This window comes from Malaclemys terrapin, chromosome 10 (assembly GCF_027887155.1).
Source record: "Malaclemys terrapin pileata isolate rMalTer1 chromosome 10, rMalTer1.hap1, whole genome shotgun sequence".
NCBI classification, from domain to species: domain Eukaryota; kingdom Metazoa; phylum Chordata; order Testudines; family Emydidae; genus Malaclemys; species Malaclemys terrapin.
The window spans coordinates 69,534,206-69,557,441 of NC_071514.1; the positions used below are offsets into that span (position 1 = coordinate 69,534,206).

Consider the following 23,236-nt stretch of genomic DNA (forward strand, 5'->3'; position numbering starts at 1 on the left):
AGAAAGGTACTACTTTTCCTACCACAGAATCATCTAGCTGTCTGAACCATCTATTCCTCTCTAATACTGTTAGAACATGCTGTTAGAAACCCTGACTGCAGTTTCCATTAGAAAATCAATTCATTTGAATATTCTTTAGCATGTATCAAGTATATTGGCGTATAAGTGGTGAAAGCACTTCCAAGTCACACCTTTGAGATCAGAGCAAGTTTGTTGCTGTGAATATCTTTGCCATACTTTTTTTACACTGTGAAATGCCATTAATATTCATAGCATCAGCCATTGTAAAGTGGCCAAATATATAAACTATCTATTTAGTTTTCAGAAATTCTTTGTCTTTCTGATAGAGGAGCAAATAAACTGAGTCAGGCATTTACCTTACAGTGTAACATGCTGCTTCAGTCATGCAAATATCACCAGGCAACTGCTGAGAGCAAATGCAATCCTAATCTTCCTCAACAGGAGCTTGATTCCACACATTTTTTTACCAGAACAGCTAACTTACTGATTTTTTTTCTTCTAACATGTTTGGATGGAATACATTTTTGGGATTTGAGTCAACCAGCTCCTAAATGTGGGTGTTACTGATTTGTCTCTCTTAAATTAATTTATTCTATGTTCTTTGCTAATTTAACCGTCTGAATAGGTTGAATAGAAGATGTATATACCCAGGCTATGTAGCAGTTACAAACTTGCTTCTTTTCACTACATTGCTCTGGGTCCCAGTGGACAATCAAGCATTTCCCAGACTTTAGTCAGGAGGCTTCTCTCTGTGAAGTCAAAGACAAAACTCGCATTGGTTCAAATTCTAAATCCAGAATGAGTCCATTGATTTCAGTGGAGTTACTCCAGATTTACACTGATGTAACAGACAAAAAAATTGACCCATTGACTTCACTGGGAGAAGATAAGGCCCATATATTTCTTTGTTAAACAGCCAAAGTTACTGTGGTAATTGTAGTTTACTACAGGTGTTGGATATAAAGCTTGGAAGCAATGTTGTTTGCTAAAAGCAAGCAAGCAAAAAAGCATCAGGAGTGCTTTGCTAGTGACGTGTTATCTCAGAAATTTGATGTGAAAATGAAAGAGAAATTAATTCCAGGGGCAGATAGAGAGACAGCACTGTAGTTAAGGTTATAGCAGCATTCACAATGAAAATCTCTGTTTTCCCACTCAGGCACAATATTGTGCTCCAGGCGGAAAATTTTCATTTAGCTTTGATTTCCCAGCTTTTGTCAGTTTGTCACCACTTTATTATTTAAACAGTTTTCTATGCCAAATAATGACATTGCGCAGCTATGGCAGAAAAATTAGAACTTCTAAAGGAACAATTTCTGTTACAGTTACAAACAATACAAAGGCTGCCAAAAAGGTTTATAGAATCAAGGAACAATGCTATTAGTCTTGTCTTAAGATTGAAAAAAAATTACACATCAGCATCACATTCAGGAATTGTCAACAGAAGAGAGCAATTCATTTTTATTAAGAGATTTTCTAAATACTAGAATACTTGTCATATGTTCTGCCTTGGAAAATGCATTATTACTCGAAAAACTGGCTTCATAGTACAGTTCAGTACTGTACATGTTTGGTACAATGCTAGGCCCATTTTTCCAGCACATTGTTGATGCTAATGCATGTTATCACAGTTTGGGCAATATTTCCTGAATAAAGTATAGGGAATACTGCGTTAACATTATCTGTTTACACACACAAAGTTGTAATGACTTTGCCATGAAATACACAGTAGCAACAGTTAAGACAAAAAGACAGCTAACCAGGTCGTGCTTCTCGCAGCAAAGCTAGGAAACTCTGTCTCAGAAATCACAACAGAGTTAAATCTAAGCAAGGACTTGCACGGAATCTATCAATTCACGTAAAATAAGCTAAAAGTTCAGAACTTTCCTTGAAAGGGTTTTTCGTTTACTATTTGCTTGAAAGGAAGAACATCACACTCAGATCTCTGTTAGATAATCAAAATAAAATGTGTTCATTCCTATATTGTGATTCACAACACTCAAACTGTATTGGAAAAAAATAATTCTGGTAAAGTTACCAGCCAGGTTTAGTTTATTTCAACATCTAAATGAAGAATGCCTTTTTAAATTTCCAACTAATGAGTCCATGTGCACTGATGAGACATAGGAGAGTTGCTAAGGGCAACCAGAATGCCACAAAGTTTAAACCTCTGCAGAGTTCGGGGGCGGGGGGAACAGAAAAGGAAGAAGATGCTTACAGAGACGATGAGTGACACAGAACACAAGGATCTGGGAGCCGGAAAACCTACCAAACCCCTCCTCACAACTCACAGAGAAAATATGGACATTGATTTTACTTTTACATTCTCACCAGTTATAAGTATATCCGTCAGAATTATCTTATATGGCTTGGAAATATCTTGAAGTTCTGGTTTTAATTCCAATTTTGAATGGGAATAGAACACTTCAGACCATGCAGTACTGCTGATTCATGCACACTTTGTATCTGTTGAAGGCACTCAGCATCACTTCATATCTTGCTAGGCACCCAGACTCCTACGGTCTGTTGTCTTGCTACTTATTAGGACTGATATTCTGTTGTTTTAAGTACCATTTGATTGTTAAAATCCCTTTTTGAGAATGAGCAATTTACAGCATGTTGTAGTCGCACCATTTCTTTTGCGGTGGCAAAACTACAGTGAATGTTAGAGCCGAGGAAATAATTCACAGAATAAATAACTCAGGCACCAGTACTCCTCTATGGTCCAGCTGCTTTGTGCCACTCCATCACTGCAAAGCTCGCAGGGCTACCTTGGGAATCCCTTTGTAAACAGCTCTACTCCACCCCCTAATGGACCTAGTATAGAATATGTCACTAGGAAGGAGGGAATAGGAACAAGTGCCAATGCCCTCTTGTGATTCCCAGGTTCTGGGACATTCCCAAAAGAGCCAGGAATAACTTGAAGTGCGGGGGTGAAGCCGGCCCCTTGCCAACTCCAGGACTAGGGAGCCACACAGGCAGCCACCCTTTCAGCTCTGCTTTGCCCTTAGGCCAGATCAGGGATCTGCCACTAATGCTTTTATTTTTATTATTTTATTTTGTTCGCTGATCAGAAACAGTCTTGTGTGGTTACTGGATACACACCATTCAGCATTTGAGTCAGCTGTTGCAAAGGGTCTCTGAAGTCACATGGTGCTATTTCTTTTCCCTGGTTGGATGAATTGCCTTATAAGCACAAGAGCTTTGACTCTGTCTGGGAGAGGTGGTAAATTCACTGATAAAAAAAAAATCTTTCTTAGCACAGAGTTCAGTCCTAGTAGTGCCTTTCCAGAATGTCAAGTTCAGCAAAACTCATACCTCTGAACCCAGTCTTAAGCTTCTGAAAACCAGGAAATAGCTACAGTACATACCAGCACAATCTTAACTCTCTCGCCCGGAGCTGGCAAGAGCCACTTGGATTTATGTGGTGCTCTCCAGCTGCGTTCCTTGTGTCAGGTGTAGCTGTATTGAATGGTGGAGACGCTTGGCAGAGCTGTCATGATATGAGGTGATCTGGGGAGCCCTGTACCTGTGGGGCAGGGACATGGTCTAAGTGCCTCTGCCTGCCTCTCACTGCATATAAAAGAAAACTAGTGCATGTACCCTGAGCGATGCAGTTTACCTCATTTGAGCACTGAGTTGTGTAACGTGTCAGCAGCAATGTGAAGGGGTCATCTTACCATGGAGATTGTCAGCAAGGAGGTGGGATATGAGGGTGGTGTACGGGTGTTATGTAGGTAAAAGTGTTGTGTTATATGGAATCCTGCATGTAAGAGTGAAGGGGATGTAAAAAGTAGTCGATAGAACTGTTTCTGTGGAGCAGGCTCAGTGTTTGAGAGCAGAGATGGGGTAGATTGCTCCTGGTTAGCACAGCTTACCTAAAGACAAGTTTGTCTTAGCAAAGACAAGGTGTCTGACTTTGTGCTACAGTGATCATGTGCCCTATTCCCTGAGTGTGCTGCACCATATGCAAAGGCAGAAGGCGAGTGTGATGGTTCTTGGGATGCCCAGGACTGTGAGTTGCCTTGTTACCCCCTGCCTCCAGCAACTGAGAGAGAGAATTGCAATGGTTAACTGACACTAGCCTCTTAGTCACCCAACCAACCTCCTCAGGGCAATGCCAGTCCTCACTTTGTTCTGCAGGTTAACAGTAGGTGCACCCCAGTCGCTGGGCATTCCCCTGTGATATCAAGCCCCTGTCCCTGGCTACTCACAGAAATACCAGGTTTTCTATCCCCAAGGGGACGTTGAATCAAATCATATGGTGTGTACAACTGAGGAACAGCTCCTGTGTAACATCACAGCACTGCGGTATATTTATAGTGGCAACAATCATATGTTTATTATCAAAGGTTAAAAGATAGTGAGTGAGGATAATAATAACAGAAGGTTACATATAAAACAACGTCAGTGCACACTATTTAGAGACTAAATTTAACTTTACCAGGCTAATAGTCTGTCTAAAGAGCAATTTCATCTCACCCAAAATTTACTTCCATCATTTCCATCCTATGCTGCTTGGGATTCCATTTTCATGAATGTAGTCACACTGCTCAGTTACTTCCTTAAGTGCAGGATAAAGAGGTGTCCTTTTACTTTCTCCTTATGTCCCCCAAAATTCATTGTTTTGTCCTCAGAGTCAGGATGCCTACCCCAGGGCTTATTCCCCGCTGTGCAGACTCTATGTTGCCATCACATCCTCATGTTGACTTCATATACAAACAGGGACTCTGTTGTGTTGTCTCTCAGTGCTTAATTTACATGTCAACCAAGGCAGAAAGGTGAACATATATCCTTTGTCTGGCAAAAACCTGGTTGTCAACTCTGCCTTGATTCAGACTTTAGGACCATATTTTCATTATGCATATATAACTTTTTCCATAATATCAATACATACATTTCACAACAATATTAATGATCAGCATGATCCTGGCTTTCACTTAAGATCTTACAGGACATCATTTATGGATAAGTAGCATAAAAGCATTGTGCTAGCTGTAGTGAGTTTGTCAGGCCTGTAAGGAGTAACTGTTACAAAACAGTGACCCCTTTGCTGGTGGAGTTGGGGAGCTGACCCCTGGCAGGCACAGACATGGCTTCCTCCCACTAAAGCCAGGAGGTAGTGAGGCACCTCATAACCCTGGGAAACATCATGTGTAGCTAAGATATTGGGAGTTTCTTAAGGTTACAGTGAGCATGTGTGTTATGAACTTATTAGATCATTGCCCTAGAGGACAAAGTTAACGTTATATGTGTGTGTACCTTAACTCTGTATTTCCTGGTTTTCAGAGGTTTGAGTTTTGCTGAACTTCACATACTGGAAGGGCACAAGATACTACTGGGCGACCTTAACTCTGCATTAACAAAGGGTTTCTTTCAGTGAATTTCCTAGGTTGTTTTAACAAAAAGAAAAATGTTTTGTGTAGGAACTGGTGTCCATTTAGGCGATTGTAGTTATTACATAGGTTTGCAGTTAAAGCACTACGGTGGCTACTTAAATGTAAACAGTGCTGTGTGATTCCAAAGAGCATAGGACTTTGTTATAGTGGAATTATCAAAATGGTTGTACTTCGATATGTTTGGAGGGTGGAGTTGCTGACAGGGCAGGAAGAGAAATCCCAGACATGGTCCGCGTCCCACAATCTTGACAGTTTTTTTTTTACCCCATGTTGGTTACAGTAACTTTAAGAGAAGACTGGTGTATCTCCCTCCTTCTTCACCTCTCTCTCCCATCACCCTGCACAAAATATAGCTCCTCCACATATACCATCATTTCCAGCTACCCATCCCTTTTCCATCTCATGAAGCCATTAGCACTTCAGAAGCCATTAGCATGTAAAAAATGGCTCCTTGCTGTCTGGCATCCTGTGCTGCTGCATATACATATCACAGGCAGCAGCTTACTAGGTCTCACGCTTGGTTGTTTTTTAAAACTATTCTCATCAACTCCCCCTTCCTGCCTCAGGCTCCTTGGCAATTAGCACGCAGGCCACAGAACGCACTGGCTGCATTTTGATCCTTTCAGTGCCCTGCATCATCTCCTTATTTCCCCTCACGCTGCCTGACCAGCACAGCTGGTTCTCCCTCCCCGCAGAGAGGCAGGTGTCAGCATGAGACCCAGAGTTAAGGAGCTGGGGAGAGGACATTGGAACAGTGCAATGACTAGAATAGAATCAGTGAGGATATTTGTTGAAGTCGGGGGTGGAGGGGTGACAGATATGGGGAGAAGTATGAGAGGAAGGATGGTCCAGTGGTTGGGACTTGGGAGATGTGGGTTCAGTTCCCTGCTCCACAAAAGACTTGTGGTGTGACCTGGGGCAAGTCACTTGTGGTACGTCTACCCTTCAAGCTGGAGGTGTAATTTCCAGCTCAAAGAGACATACCTGTGCTAGCTTGATCAGAGCTAAAAAAAAGAAATGTCGCCACGGCAGCGGGAGGGGCTGGTTGCCTCAAGCACATACGTCTCATCTCAGACAGGATCAGACTCAGAGCTGCTAGCTCCTCATGCTGCTGCGGCTACATTTCTGCTTTAGCTTCCTGGCTCAGCCAGAGCTAGCGTGGGTCTGCCTGCGCAAGCTGGAAATGACACTTCCAAAGTGTAGACATACCCAAAGTCTGCACTGGAGCTGGAGGAGTAATTTCCAGCACGGGTAGGCGTACTTGTGCTAGCTTTCTTTGCTCAAGCTAGCATGCTAAAAATAACTGTGTAGCCACAGCTGCATAAATGGAGGAGCGGGCTAGCCACCCTGAGCACAGTCCTGTCTGAAACTCGGTGCGTGTACTCAGGGCAGCATCGCTGCCGTTATACTGCAACAACATCGTCCCCTCTGTGCTGTGTTAAGTTCTCCATTACATATGAAACATCCCAGTTAGTCCTGAGAGAGAACAAACAGCAGGGGGAAGAGTAAAGCCAAAGCAATTTCATGTTTATATTTGAGCTTATACTCAGGGCAAGGTTTTTGCAGTGTTCTCCCAGCTGAAGTGATGATAATCCATTGTCATGCATTTAACACACATACAATATCTGTTACCTTAAAGCTAACTAGCTTACTGTGAGCCTGCAGGCAGAGTCACCACTAAAGGCAACCTGAGTAAAGCCCAAGTGCTCAAGTGTTTCCCCATCCCTTTCCTCCGGGAAGGTTGATTAATAAACAGAAGACCCCAAAAAGGGCTCAATATACTACACAACACTTGGTAACACAGACTTTTCCTGCTGTACTCCCCTGGGAAAGGGAGGATACATACATCCCCTCTGGGAAAGCCCTTTCTTGGCTACTGTGGAGAGACACCACATCTGTCATTTCCCCGAGCCAGGGTCTCAACTGTTTGCTGTTCTTGCCTAGGAGGCAGGAATCTGGTTTCCTATAGGCCATATGTTTCCTCCTAATCATGTGCCCTGCCACCACAACTCCCTTTTGATAGGACCCAAGGGTCATAACAGTGTTCTGCATATGTACCCCAGTGCCCTGTGACTGTTACTTGATGTTAGTGAGTTAATAATCCATATTTATAGATCATTCGGTTTAATGTATACTGGGAAACTTTCATTTTGCTTATTCTTTTGGGAGGAAATCAATGGTTACTCTCAGTTACTCAATCAATACAAATTGCACCAATAAGGATTATAATGATGGTGACACCTAGTGCCACAACTGCTGTGAATTCAGGTGTCTGATGAGAAACCAGAGGTAATGTGACAGATAAACCTAACAACAGCAGCAGGCAAACACATTGCTTCAGAAGAACAGTTATTCACTAGGCTCTCATTCAGAGAAAAACCCTACAGACAAAAGGATTTGCTTAGAAATTTAGTTCAGATCCAGTTGACAAGAAGCCGATTAGCTTCACAATGAGCAAATGCAACACTGTCTTGTTTGCAGCAAGAAAAGACAAACAAAATGTCAATAAAAAATTACCTCCTTGCCTGAGGGGCTCAGTGGAATTCAAGAAAAACTCCAATCTGTATTGTTTTAAAAAATTACAAACACAGTGTTATGCAACAAGCTAGCCACACTTTCCACTCCTCTCTCCAGCTCTCTAACTTCTTTTTCCGCACATTGAAAGACCCAAAAAAAGAGTGCTGAAGTTTTAGTCTTTGCAACAGACTATGGAACGCACAGCCATTAGAGAGAGAGAAATTATACTAGGAAAAGCTACTGAAGAGTCAAGTGTGCACCCAGTGTGGAGAATCAACAAAAATTGAAGCTAAATTTTTATCCTAAGAATGTAATTTAGAATGAATAGGCTATATTTTGCAATGATGTACAGCTCATGCCCACCACTGAAATCAGAGGGGTTTCACTGGGATATACCCTGACAAAGAATTTGGCTTCGTGACTGCAGAGTAATTAATTATCAATAGTATTTTATGACCATGACTGTTTTTACTGTAAAATGAATTTTATCTGTATGGGGTCTGATCTTACACCCCTTGCTTTTTTCCTGTGGGAGGAGTGCAAGGTCAGAGCCATATATACCAATTTAATATATAGTATCAATGCCTTAGCTACATATGTGATGCTTCTCAGGAGTACCCAGGATTGCGAGACACCTCGCTACCACCTGGCTTTAGTGTGAGGAAGCCATGTCTGTGCTTGCCGACGGTCAGGTCCACCAGCCATGGGCACCGCAAGCACTCCCCTCTCAGCCTACACAGGCTCTGCTGTCCCTTTCCAGAAAAGCGATGGGCACACTCCAACCTCTGAGCATTCCCATGGAGTGTCCAGTCCCTCTTCCACTGGCTGCTCACAGAATTCACAGGTCCCAAAGGAGTAGTACACCTCAGCTTGCCAGTTTCATCTCAGGATCACCGCTCTCCTTAACACACAGCACTTAGATATGTTTACAGTGGAAAAAAATAAGTTTATTTAACAAAGACTATAGATTTGAGAAGAAGCAAATAGATTTAATGGAAACAAATGGCTACATATTAAATAAAATCATAACGGGCATTCTAAAGCCTAGCCTTATCTAACCAGATCCTGTAGAGTTTAGCTTACCCCCAAAGTCTTTCTCCCAACATTTTACAGCCTGGCTGGCTGTGACCCTCTGTTCATAAGGCATGTAGACTGGCAACTTGTGCCCTAGGTGAAGTATCCTGGGTATGCCCCTGTATCCTAGATGTATTCCAGCAATCCATTATCTTTACTCGTAAACAGGACAGCCTCCTCTGTGCTCGTTGTTTTTTCCTGTAGGCTTCTTTCCTGTTAATTTTTGCAAACTGTGCTGGTGGTTCACATTGTAAGTTACACAATGGAAGAGAACTGTCTCCTGCCCCCGGCCTGAACTTTCTGGTGAGCTGTCTTAACTTACATACCTTAAGAACATAGTTTTCAGTATAGATACATAAGTCCTTAAATATCATGCGTACATATATCCTGCAATGATTAGGATGACCAATGCGTTATTGGCTGTTCGTAGAGGCCTCACCTGCCATGCTTTGGTGCACTATTATGTAGACGTTAGAGCCAGGAGATGCCTATAAACCCCTATGCACCTCTTATGTCCTCTGCCAGTTGGCATCAAGGGGTCCCTGGGTCACAGCGTAATGCCTCTTTTACAAACGTTGCCTATGGGAGGCAGTGTGATCGTATCAGTGAGGAGTCAAGAAATCTGAGTTCTGTTCTCACTTCTGCCAGTGACCTGCTGTGTGACACGGGACAAGTTGCTTTGCCTCTTTGTGCCTCAGTTTCCCTATGTTTTAAATGAGGATAATGATGCCCAAACTTGGTAAAACTGTTTAAAATCAGTGGATGAAAAGTGCCAAATCTAAGTAGTGCAATTATTGAACTCCACACCTTGTCTTTTAAACCAAAGAAAAAGCTTTCCACTTTGTGCTACAACAGGACTTCTATCAAATGGGAAATATTGTTTTATTCTCTTAAGCAGAGTATTCTGTTAAACAATTTTCTCCTGCATAGATATATACTACTAATAATATTTTGTGAATACCGTTCACATAAGTCCATCTAAAAATGCACTATAAACTTTTACAAATGGTATGCCAAAATCGTATTGTTCCCCATTGAAATGCAGCCAGCTCCGTGACTCAACACAGCAACTGCTCAATAGTGCACAGCAACACAACAATTTAATGTTGAACATGCAAAATATCATGCAACTACAAGGAGGAGTTATGAAGTCAAAATATAATTGCTCAAATTCAAATTTGTCGAGGACCCAGAGATTAATACCCTTATTCCAGCAAAAAAGTGCTACTGAATCTTTCAACAAGTGGCCAGTTCCTTGGTTTTGTGTTTGAGTTGAAAGTCAGCACCTCTGTCAGTGCAGTGTTACAGTACTCTATTTGTTTTGCTCTTTTGCTTAGGCGTTCCCTTTTAATTAATAGGTTTACAAACAATCTTGAATATTTAGTTGCTTCCAATGCAGGAAATTGAATTATGTGTCCTTGTTTTGTTTTCTACTACAGTCCTCTGTCAGACACGCGCTTCTGATCGATCTGCATGGCACAAGCCTATTTTGTCTAATGGGTTTGGGGATAGGCACAGTCTTAGCTAAAATAGGCTTTCAGATGAATAAAGGAGCAGCATGGACATGAGGCAGGAGTTGTGGACACTAGCGTGTGATTCCTGGCCTGTAAAAGAAATCTGAACATAGTGTGACTTTCCTAGCCCTGGAGGGACTTGAATGAGCACATTTTGTGTTCTCGACAATGTGTATCTTGGCAAAGTCAAGCAAATCCTTTATGCAACACTGAGTGCTGATGTTACAAGAAGTGAACTGAGAACTGAAAGAAATAAGTGTATAAACTGAGAATTCACACCTGTAAAGCATTTTAGCGAAAGGTACATAGTGAATATTTTCACGGGGCCAGATTGTGCTTCCATGTACCTTACTCGACAAATAGTCCCACTGAAGTCAATGAGGCATACCTGTGTCTTTCAGGGGTCTGAAAAATCCACACCCGAGAGATGTAGCTGTGCTGACCTAACTCCTGGTGTGGACGGGGCTAGGCCTAGCTGTTGCCTCTTGGGGAGGTGGATTAACTACACTGACAGGAGAACCCAGCCCATCACAGTAGTGAGTGTTAACACTGAAGCAGCAGCTGTGCCCCTGTAGCATTTTAAGTGTAGACATAGCCTTAGTATTTGCCTTAAGTAGGTTTATTTTTCTTTTCATTTCTGTTTTATTTCTTTTTGTCATTTCATAGATATGACTGAATATTAAGATTTTGGGCAATGTGCCACATTTTAGTAACTTAGAAGAATTACAGCAAGGAAAAAAACCACAGTGCACTGAAGGGTATTATTAGGAAATTGTTTCAGTGCATTACTCATACAAGAGCTTGATTGCTATTAAAAATATGTTTCCAATAAAAACGGTTCAACCTGAAGTGCTTCCAGGAACCACATTGGGGTCACTCATTACATCAACCCCATCTACACTGTCCAACACCGATGTTATCTTTCCAAGTTCTGGGACTGATGCCACCCAGTTTTTGGAGACAGGTCAAGCTGATAAATGTATGCTGACATATCTGCAGTCTTTCAAAGATAGGGAGGAGTGAATCCGTTCAGAAAAAAACAGCCCCAAGTCTCAGCTGTTTCCCCAAACCAAACACTTTAAGATAACACATTAAGTCTGAAAAAGTTTGGCAGCCTTTTTTGTACCAAATATTATTTAACTGTTTTCTCCTTTGAAATACAGTCCCTTGATCCTCTAGCTTTGATGTGATGATCACAGTTCATTTCCCTGTCCTCATTTCACCATCTGAGGATTAACTCAGTCAGCCCATCTATGTTTGCTGATGGGATAGAACCCAGTTGGAAATTGTGGAGTCAAGGCTCAGAACTGAACTGAGCATTGTTTAAGTTCCAGTTCTGAACTTCACCCATTTTATCTGATTCTCTTGTAACCAGGGCAAGCTCTTTGGGACGTGGATTGTCGTTTTGTTCTATGTTTGTACAGCACCTCGTTTAATAAGGTCTTGGCTCATGACTAGCGCTCATCAGTGCTATGGTAATACAAAAAATTAATGATGATAATATTACTTTCAAACCAACCTCATTATTCTGATAATGCAGCCATCTCATGATTTGGGGTTATGTTTGAGCATGGGAAAACCTAGAGCAGGTGAGATCTAAAAGCCTGGGCCCAACAGACCACACATCTTGGTTACGCAGGACAATCTCAACATCCTGGTCAATGCTATGGAAATGAAGTTTGGTGCACCAGTAACCTTTGGATTTTGTTTAGGTCCTAGAGTTATATCCCAAATGCTGTATTTGTTAAAGGGCTCTGTTTTTTGTATTTTCAGAAGACTCCATGAAGTTGCATAGTGGGCCTCCTAAGAACGCATACATGGAGCAGAGCTTCCAAGGCTTGAATCCAGTTTTAAATATTCCTATCAAGGCAGCTCAAGTGGACCAGGCAAAAAAAAATGCAGCACTCGTAGGTACCAAGCTGGAGAACTGGGTGGACACCTTGGTCAGCAGCATATGGTCAGCGGTGGATGTCTGTAGCACAGGTCCAACTTCCTGTCCAGTCATGCAGGCTTGCAGTCAAACAGCCTGGAGCTCCCTGAGCCCAGACCCTAAGTCAGAGCTGGGTCCCATTAAACCTGATGGGCGTTTGAGGTAGCATCTGGTATACCCTTCTTTGGCACAGATTTTAAAAGAGAATTTAACCTTGCTTATATATGAATCCGACTTCAGATTCCAAAACCTCAATGAAACTTTCTGTTGTCTATTTCTCATCTCTATATATAATTTTTAAAAGTCTGGCAAAATCTTTGGCATTGTTTCTCCTTCAGATCCATCGGTCTAAGCTTCAGTAGCACTGTGCATCTCCTCTGTATCTTTTACAGAGGCACAACCTTACTTCATTCCCTTTGTATCTAAAAGGCTCCAACATTTTCTTGCTCCGATTATGAAATGGTAACATAGCATATCTGGTATGTTCAGAGGGTAAAAAAGGAGCAGCTGCTAAAAATATCTTCTGTCCAAAACACCTATGTATATTTTGAATATTTTACATTTTAATTATTTTGCTAACATAAATAACCAGAAACTCCAATATATCTTTCATGTGAAGAATGATCTATAAAATATGGTCAAAATGCTTTACAAGATGTAAAAAAATTGGGACACACCCTGACTATTTGTATAATGTTAAGAAATTCTAGGTTTGATTCATCATTGTGTTAACTCCAGTTTCAGACCAGAGTGCATCACACTGGCAAAGAAACCAGACTAACAGAGTGGTGTATTAGGCTTCCTCTCTCTTTTTAGAGGTCAGACATTCTCATCTATTTGATGATCTCTGAACAAAATGAGTGTTATAAAATTATATATTTTATTCCTATTATGATTAGTCATCAGTCATCACAAGGGCTGGGCACCACTTGCAGTATTAAAAACAAGTATTCTCATTGCCCAAAGTCCAGATTCTTGTCCCCAGTGAAATCTGCATTTTAAAAAAATCCACACAGAACACCATCTGCATATAAGCGGATGTGCAAATTCCACATACATCAGGGGGTTTGTGCATGCAGCTTGTATGTGTGGACGCTCAGACCCAGGCTGTGATACTCACATGGCAGCATACCCTTTTTAGCTTGATTGGGTTAAATGGGCCAACTCACAGTGTAAGATTCTACTCTGAGTTAGTCAAAGTGGCAGAATCTGGCCCTTTAATTATTTTGGTTTGAAAGCTTTTCCATTGATTTCAGTGGGCGAAAGACTGGGACCTAATTATGCAGCAAGCTGATTCTGCACTATTTTAAGTAGTGGCTAACGAGTCTAACACTAATTGCCTCTATTGGTCCCAGACCTGCCAACATTCACAAAGAAGGATAGTTTTGAGATTGCATGGTACATCTGGAATGTTGTGGTGAGTGGCACCTTGAGTGTAATGGAGATTCCTGTCTGAAGCCATGAATTGAATGAAGGAGAGCAAATGCCATTCTTCAGAGTGCTTTTATTTTATTTATTTATTTTTTATCAACAAGCTCTAATCTTGCGTGTATTGACCCTTTTGACTCTTTGGCAGACTGAATCCTGTTTTAAACATGGATGTGATATATCATTTGAACCTGAGTTTTCAACACTGAAAAAAATCCAATTTTAAATTCTGAGGACTTTTAAAAAAGTTTTTCTTGTATGCAAATTCATCTCCAGCTGAAGCATTTTGCATGCAATGTGCACTTTTATTTTGTGGTCCCTTGAGTACAATGTACCCGGAAACTTCAAGGAACCTTGATGGGTTTAATTATAAAATGCCCTGTTAATTTAATAAAGTAAGGCGTCTGTTTTCCCTTCTGTGGCATGTATAACTTTCATTACAGCTAATGAGAGTTAAGCTCACGCATCAGGGGGGAAATAGGCCCTTAAATCTTTTCATAACCACATATCACAAAAAAAGGTTGAATTCTCTTTTAAATAATGGTTGCAAAATGACCATAAAACAGAGATCTCGATGGCTTGTTATATTTTTCTCCATTTGGTTTAAAGCTCCTGCAGTTTGCTTTGGACTTGAAATTGCAATGTCAGCTGTGCTGGCATTAAGGCAGAGCATTTAAATGTTTATCTGGAACAAAGGTGGATACATAGGAGGAACAGTTTAGATATTTATTTTTTATGTTTTAGTCAATGACTAATTAGTAGGTGCTGCTTTTGCAGCTTGAAGATTTTATCTTACTAACTAAAGCTGCCTTTATTAAGAAAAGGCCTTTTCCTCCTCAGACCTCCTTTTCTTTCTACCTTCTTGATTTTGACAGTCTGGGATCTGTAGTTCTAGAAAAGCTTGTAGTTATTAGAGCTGGTTGGAAAGTTTCTGTCTAAACAATGTTCCTGTTTTTCAGCTGGCTCTAGTGATGAGTATGTTCAGACCAACATTGTCAACAGGTTTATATAATAGAAACACTTCTCTTTCAGTGCTTTTTTAAAAATAATAGTTTTTATCTAACATTCCATCACAAATGTCAAATCTCCAGGGGACCACTAATCTCCGCTATGAATTTAGGGTTTTAGCCACATTGACCCAATGGGAATTGCAATGGCTAAAGCCCTGCAGATCAAGTGGAGATTATCATATTCAGTAATGGATTAGGGTATAAATAACAAGATTCATCCACTCTGCTAGTCTTTAGATCATTCCAGTTAAATCTGCTGATGAATTCATGAGATCTGGACTATTGCGCACACGCTCACACAGAGAGATAAACAGGTTTTTAAATTTGATACCTTTTTTATTATTAAGAAGGAGTGGTTTTTTTAATGCTTTGTTGGGAAGTTCTCATTAAATTTCTCAAATAGAAGTTGGAAACATTCCAGTCTCTCTTTTATGGATAGAACAGTAGCCACCACTTGTATCATTTAAAATATAACAGATTCAAAGGACTTTGTTTTAGTTCCTATTTCACAATTTAAAAAAAAAATTGTTGCTGACATAAATTTTATGCTATGTTGTAAACATCTCAAAAGAAATATTTTATAGTATTTTATTTTCTAAATAACAAAAAGAGTCTATATGTATAAGTACTGTAGCAAGCCGGCAATGCCAGTGCTGCTATTAAAATACTAGAAGTAAAAATCAAGGGTCAGATCCCTGCAGTCCTTCTTAGGCAAACTTCTGTGGATGGATGATTCTGAGTACGGTCTTTAGACTCAAGCCCAGCATAACTGAAAGTCTGACACTGGGCTATGAGTAAAGTCAGTATGTGTTTAAAAGCAGCAGAGAGTGAGACTCTTCAAGAGCTTCTCAGTTCACAGCATTATTTGAGGTGGGTGTCAAGCTTTACACCCAAATGACCACATTCTGCCATAGCTATTAATCTGCAGATGCAGAGGTATATAAAATATATTGGACGGTATGTCATAAAGTTCTATAAATTATGAAGTGAAAAATCATGGCAAGCAAGACTGTTTCCATTTGCGAACAGAGCCTGCCCCAAAATTATTGCTAAGGCAGTACTGCTAAGATCTAGGTGCTGCTCAGTGGCTTTTCTGGTTCTAAAATAGCAGACACTTGATACCTGTGATGAACATTATGTCTTGTTAGAAGAGAATAACTTCCACAGATCTTACATTTGGTAAAAAGGAGAATTCAAAGCAGGGAGCCACAGTTTATATGAAACAAACAAGTTATACATGTGTTCATTTGAAAGTTCTAGTAGTATTTTCAGAGCATGCTGGCTAGTGATATTTTATAAGATTCCATTTGAAAGCCAGCTGTGACCATATGCCTTCCATGGGAGAAGAGTGTATTTCCATATGCACATATGGAGGGGAGAGTATTTCCATATGGACCGTGTGGAGTGATGTGCTCATTTAAACACCACGCCCCTGCTGATAGATTAGATAGACGTGCGACACTTGTACAATCAACCAGCCTGATTCATGCCGGAAAGAAATGTGGCAAAATGCAGAACATCTGCATACATTTTTTTATGAATTAAATCCAAAGTCAGTCCTAGTGATATGCAGACCTGTTTATGTGGTGATATTATACCCTGAGGCTAACAGAAATTAGTTCAAAGGACAGTTTATTTTCTAGATGTGGACCAATTCTTTTTATTTATAAAATTTGACTGGATATGGAGTAATAATATTTATATAGTAGGTTTCTGATGTGTGATATTTTTAGTAATAAAATCACATCCTCATTTTTGTTCTATATGGAGGGCTGAAGGGACAGAGTATACTAACAATTTTCTCATTGGCAAGTACTACTATAAGCTATATCTCTGTTGCTAAGTCTAGAGAGCTAGGTGTTTACAGTTGGGTATAACAGATTAACTTTCTTAGATACTGGCTTTAACGCAAAAAATCTTGCAAATACCGTTGCTTTAATGATATATTAATGGTGATCCTGTAACACCTTCCAAAGGATCAGCTAATGTATATTCAGCCTCTGGCCAGCTTTTACAAATCTAATGGTACCAGTAACATCACAATCCCTTTTATTCACTATTATAGGGAAGAGGGCGCTAGAGTCAGTAATTCAAACAAAGAACTGAGAAAATCCAAAGCCTTCAAAAGGAGGTAATGCAGGGTAAAGTAAAAACCAAATCTTAGAATAAGCGTGAAACAAAACTGGATTTCTATATTGCAACAAAGGGGAAGCTAAACTCCTTCTTGTCTATTTCACTCTAAGGCTCAGGAGATCTTGGTTTTGACTTTTCTGATTAAAAACAAAACCCAGCTTTTTATTTTGTTTGGACTCTATGGGGCAACTCTCCATTGATTCCAATGGCAGCTACAGCCCTTACACCAAGATTGAATCAGGTCCCGCAGCTGGGAACAGGCTTCCCAGCACAGGTAGACAGACACACACTAGTTCTGCAGTGTGGCTGCAGCAGTTCGGGCTAACCACCCATGTTCATACCCAGGGGGTCAGGCAGGTTTGTACTCAGGTTGCTAGCCCAAGCTGCCACCTGTGCCACCATGGCCATGGTGCTATTATTAGTGCAGTAGCTCGAGCACATCCACTCTGGGAAGCATGCTCCCAGCTGCTCTGTAGACGTGCTCTTAGTTTGAAATAGAACTGTCAACTTGCCCATAGCTACAATGCCGTGCACCCTGACTTCCACGGATTGCCTCTTACTCTCTGCTTGGAAGTAGCCGTGAGAATGACTTCTGTCTTTCCCAGAATTCCAAAGCTTAAAACAATTGGCCAAACTTTATCTTCAGCTGAGTTGAGCTTATACCAGGGCTGAATTTGAATTCCTGCTAATCATAAAGTAGCATTTACCATCTTGTACAAGTAGGTTATACTATGCTGTACATCTGTATTGTCAGGAGAAGTCAGGAAAACAATGATATTTCAGCCGTTAACCTTTTGAGTGTTGCAACATGAAGCCACATCAGAGTGGCAGTTTTTAAAAACTGGAACAGAAGTCTTTCTGGACCCTCCCCCTTTTTTATTTAAGATTTACTGCTTGACCATTTCAATGTATTACTTAGCTCTTAAAACAAAACCCTTTATGAGTTTAAATTGTTTGCGTTCTAAGAATCCTATTCTTCCCCTCAACCCGCAAATGGGAAGAGGGGAGAATACTCCCTCTGAATGAAAGCAGGCCACTATACCATGAAGCCACAGCGCAGCTTTTGTGGCTCTAATGTATATTCAAAAGAGAACACATCCATTTGTGGTCACGGGGCAGAACTGTCTTGCCACAGGCTCGGTTGTTTTCAGTGATTTTAGATTTATTATTAAACAAAAGCTGGCTGTAGATCAGAGAGTAATTCACGCATCCATATATGTTCGTATGTTATTTCTGAACATATAGACTGGAATTTTCATAACTCCTCAGGGAGTTATGCACCCATCCCATGTGACCCTACTCCCCCAGAGTGCATTGAAACCCCAGATATAAATCAGAAAAGTTCGCTTTTGAAAGCAAATCAATTTGCTCAGTGCAAAGATATATAAAAGGATGCTCTGAAGGTGCTGGTAATCATCAGGGACTATCTTCCCCCCATTCTCAGAGGTGTGGGTATGTAATGTATCCAGTAATAACAGAAAAAGACAAACACGTCAGGAAGTGGTTAGCAGCATCTCCTAAGGTTCCTTACTCCAGTTTGCTATTGGGAAGTAACATTTTAATGCATTATTTCATTTCATCTATACTAAAGGATGATCCTAGGCCCAAACACATTCCTACGGGTGCTTAGGATGTTACCTCAATATGAACACTTCAAGCATCAGAAGTAAAGTAGACTCCACAGCATTATCCCCTATCCTGAGGATCTTGAAAAGAGTGCTCTCTGGGGGTTGGAATCCATGGGGGGGGGGAGGAGGGGGCTAGGGTTAGGAAATAGTTGACCCAGCATTAGGAAACAATAGGGTCAGGGGGATTTGCATTGTTCCCCCGCTGGCTCGGCAGGAATTAGAGAGCACAGCTTCTCGCTCTGTTACTTTCTTGGCAGAGCTTCCCCCACAATGGGTCTCCTTTGTTAAAGAGGTCACCAGAACAGCCACAGATACCCCTAACCACAGTGGGGCCACACTACAATGCAGCAGCAGCAGGAGATCTGGGGCTCCATAGCCAGTCCATGGCTTCCCCATGGATCCCAGGGGATCAGTGTGGTTTTTGAGAGAGGGCTCTCTCTCTCTCTCTCTCTCTCTCTCACCTTTCATCCGGTAGAGAGGACAATGTGGGGAAAATTCTGCAAAGGAATCCTCTTGGGATTTTCCTGCCCTCCAGCCCTCTCCTGTTGGTTTTGCATGGGAGGGGTTGATCTGGTCTCGGGTATGGAAATCTTGTATTAAATAGTCTCTTCCATTGTGTAGCTTGAGCATTCACAAACATTTCATTACTGTCGAGTGGTGGAAATAATTATTAGATTGCATAGCAGTCTATTAGAAGGTGCTGAGTACAAAGGGAGATTTGAATGGTTAATTGCACAGTTCCACGTTGTAGGAGTACAACACAATGGTCCTGATTCTCCTCGCATACCACTTTCCACTGGTTTAACTCTGTTGACTTCACTGGAGTGACTCCTGATTCACAACTGGTGTGAATGAGAGGAATATCAGGCCCAACACATTTTAAACTGAAACAACGAGATGTTCACGTTAGCCAACGCAAGGGCCAACGTAGCACCTAGGCTATTTTCAGTTACATGTGGTGTTTTCTATGATGAATTGTGATGCTGTAATACTGCAGGTGCCCTGTTTATTTGGTTCTCTTATACCAACAATAGTGTATAGTTCACTCTTTGCTGTTTGCTTCGGCTTTGGTTACCTTCTTTTGCCCCTGGGTGCTATCACAGCTGCTACCTCACTATGTCTGCAAACAAGTTTACCTGACAACAACAACAAAAAAGGTACCAGAAATCTCCTTGAGCTGAATGTACAATCTATGCAAATTCTCTCGCTATTTTGTTACAACTTGGAAGTATTACTTGTAACCTTGCCAAATAAACAGCAAGATATTGTACAGGTGCCTCTGATAACAGAGTAACAATTTTCTGCACGGATCATTGCGCTGCATTTGTACATTGTAATGACTTACTTGTCTTTGGTTCTGTTGTAATTAACACCCTTGACTGAGAAGATAGTAATTCCTCTTATAAGAAGGGCACCTTCAGTTTGCTGGGAATATTCTGGAGGAGAAAGTCAACTGCAGTTTTTTTTTTTGTTTTTTTTTTCATGTTTACCTACAAAAAAGGCCCACGCCTAAAGGTCAAAAATTGGATCTTGGTTTAGATTTCCTGGAGCAGATCATATCATTTTGAATTTCTAAGTGTATGTTCACATTGTGATGTCCTGTGAATTGCCCGATTTAAAAAGCCTTACTTTCCTCCTTTTTTTAAATGTGGCCTTAAACTGTAGTGGAAAGTTAGATGTTGTCTCTTTCTCTCGGTCTGTTGTCAACCTAATAAAAGGCACCTTGAGATTTCTGTTGCAACTCAGAGCTGTGTAGCTGTCAGCAGACACTTCACAAATACAATTGGAATTGCTTACAAATGCAGGCTTCAAGAAAAAAAATGACCTTCCTTTTGGGCAAAAGGAAGACTTGAATGCGCCTGTAAACCTTCGCAAATTATGAGAATTCTCTTTTGCAACATATTATAGCTAAACTGGGTTGTCTAATTACCTACAAAATGCTAACATCATGACTTTTTGTGTGTGTTCAAAGTATAGCGGTACAGATTTGGTCTCAGTTACACCAGCGTGATCCTGGAGTAACTCCACTCGCTCCAGTGTGACTTCATTGGAGTTCCTCTCGGATTTACACTAGTGTAACTGGGGAAAGAATCTGTCTTGGTGACTTTATGTAATTCAATGAAGATTAAAAATCAGAAGAACTTCTGACATTTAGGGCTAGATTTTTAAAGGTATTTAGGCTCTAAAGATGTAGATAAGTGATTAACTCTCATGGCTTTTAAAATTCCCATAGGCACCAATTCACATCTTTAGATGTCTAAATACTATTAAAAGCATGGCCCGTTCTGGTCTTTGGTCAGGTTCAGGCACTTTTCTTTTTAATTCTTTGCTTCATTGGCACAGAGAACAGTATCGTTTCAACAGTCTCAATATTCCCAGCAGGCTGGTAGTGCTTTTAAGGACCCAGAATGTGGTTCTCAACCTATTTACCATTGTGGGCTACATCCAATACTACCTGTAAGGCCCTGAGGATGTCACATGGGCAGCAACTGGGTGCTGATTGGGCTGCAGGTTGAGAATCTTCTTTTTTTCTTCTGATAGTGGTACAACCCAAAGACCACAGAAAAGAGTTTACACAGAAAACATGGTGTATGACACACACAAATTAATTTGAGCTAATGAAATTCTCTTTCTAACTTTGTCTTTTTGTTTTTGTTCTATTGATTTGGATTTTTTGTATTGGTTAACGTACTCCATAATAAATTATTAACGTTCCCTCAGAGACTGGTAGTGATATAGTTTTCAGAAATAACTATTTTGTTATAGATCATAATATGCATAAAACTGTACAGAAATATTTTGTAATCTATTGATTAAGAAAAAAACATGTATATACAGTAAAGTTTAAAAAAAATTGGAAATTCAAATGGCACACACTGAAAGATGTAGATATTTTGCTATTTATTTAAAGGAGTATTTTATGAGATATTAAAATGTCTTAAATTGACCGGTAATCAAAGTTCAGAAGTCAGAATGCTTTTCTTGTAGTAGAATGTGATTTTCAGCAATTATTGCACTACCCATTTTTGCACCCTTTTGTCTTTCATTTAGCAGAAAAACAACGTGCCTTAGCGGTATTCTTTGTCTATGGGAGTTTGGTTTTTTTGTCTGACAAAGCAAATTTTTTTGCAGAAAAAGAAATGGATGTATTAAATACTGTATTATACCAAAAACACTGCGGTTGTATATAAATGCTTTCTGTCATACTGTGTTTTCAGATGCAGAATTTTAAAATAAAAAAAAAAGGCTGTCTTTAGGAATAATTGTGTGATTTACTCTTTTCATCTCAGTCTAATTTTAAACATTTTTTTTAAAGAGAGACACAATCTGGTGATGTTTACCAAAGGACTCGAAAGCAGGGACCCCTGAGTTCTAATCCCAGTGCTGACACCAATTCCCTCTCCTGGGTTCAGCTTCCCAAAATGGGGATAATGTGTACTAAGGATATAGGGGTGTTTTGGGAACCAGGTAGTATTTGTAAAGGACTTTGAAGATGTAAATTTTGTGGATCCATTTCTGCAACCCTCACACACATGAAGATTCCCTACTCAAGTAAGCAGACCCATTGACCTTAAGAATTAGTCACAAAGGTGTTTGTAAAACTGGTTAACCACACCCCATAGCACAAATTCCAGCCTGTCATGGAAATCCACCAAGGCTCTCAATATTTAGAGAAAGGGGGAAAGGACTCTACCTAAGCTCAAAATATGATTTCCACATCTTGGATTCTAGAGACGCTACAATGTGTCCCGACTTTAGCTCTCCCATAGCTTCCTGATCTGTTGGGCCAAACTATCCCTGGATTTTACACAGGTGCATGAGGATTGGGGAGGGGTGCAAAGAGCCTTCCGACCCACTTTGTGCTCCATTTCCGTGGCCCATAGACAAATTTGGAGGAGTGTGGGGACTGCTTCCTCTGTACACCTGATGCACCCCAAAAGGAGTGGGGAGGAGAAGAGTCTTTAATTGCGACACTGAGCTGTCTATATGCAGAGATGGAGTCGGTACAACCAGCAGCTGGTATTATGTGGCTGACTGGCTGCAGAGATGGTGACGTAGGTGTGCCCCACCTACACTGAAGAAATGTTTCCCCTGGGCTGGTTCAACTGCCTAAGTCACATCCAATAGGTGCACTTGGTCATTGCTATGCTCTACACAATGTTGGGTCTTCCACAGAACAAAAATGAACAATGGATGTATTTGTGAATAGGCTACTCCACAGAGCCCAGCTCCACCGGGTCTGAGAAGTTCCCAAACATCAGTGAACATCTCCTGTGGAGGGAGGTCACTTGGATGACAAAGGAAGGAGAGACATTATCATGCTGTCTGTCATGGTTCACGCCTGGGAGGGCAAAGAACAGGACAGACACCCCAAACTGGCAGTGTGTTCTATAGTTTAGATTTCACTAACCCAGTAACAAATGTGAACTCCTGGATCACTGTGACAGTTTTACAATGGAGTCACAGACACTCCCCTGTCTTGCTACCCAGGCAAGCTGGACTTAGCGATAAATGGTGACTTACACCAAAGATCACAAAATTTTCAGGTTGCAAAACATTTCTGTTGCTTACCCCAGGTCAATTT

At 40.8% G+C, this 23,236-nt stretch overlaps 1 protein-coding gene across 1 annotated transcript in view; it reads left to right on the top strand.

The window, feature by feature from the left end:
- Positions 1 to 21,905, top strand: part of XYLT1 (xylosyltransferase 1) — a 321,898-nt gene extending 299,993 nt beyond the window's left edge. The window contains exon 12 of the mRNA XM_054042319.1: positions 12,296 to 21,905. Within this exon, the coding sequence (XP_053898294.1) occupies positions 12,296 to 12,618 (323 nt within the window). The 3' untranslated portion in view covers positions 12,619 to 21,905. The remainder of the gene's footprint in view (positions 1 to 12,295) is intronic.
- The last annotated feature ends 1,331 nt before the right edge of the window (positions 21,906 to 23,236 follow it).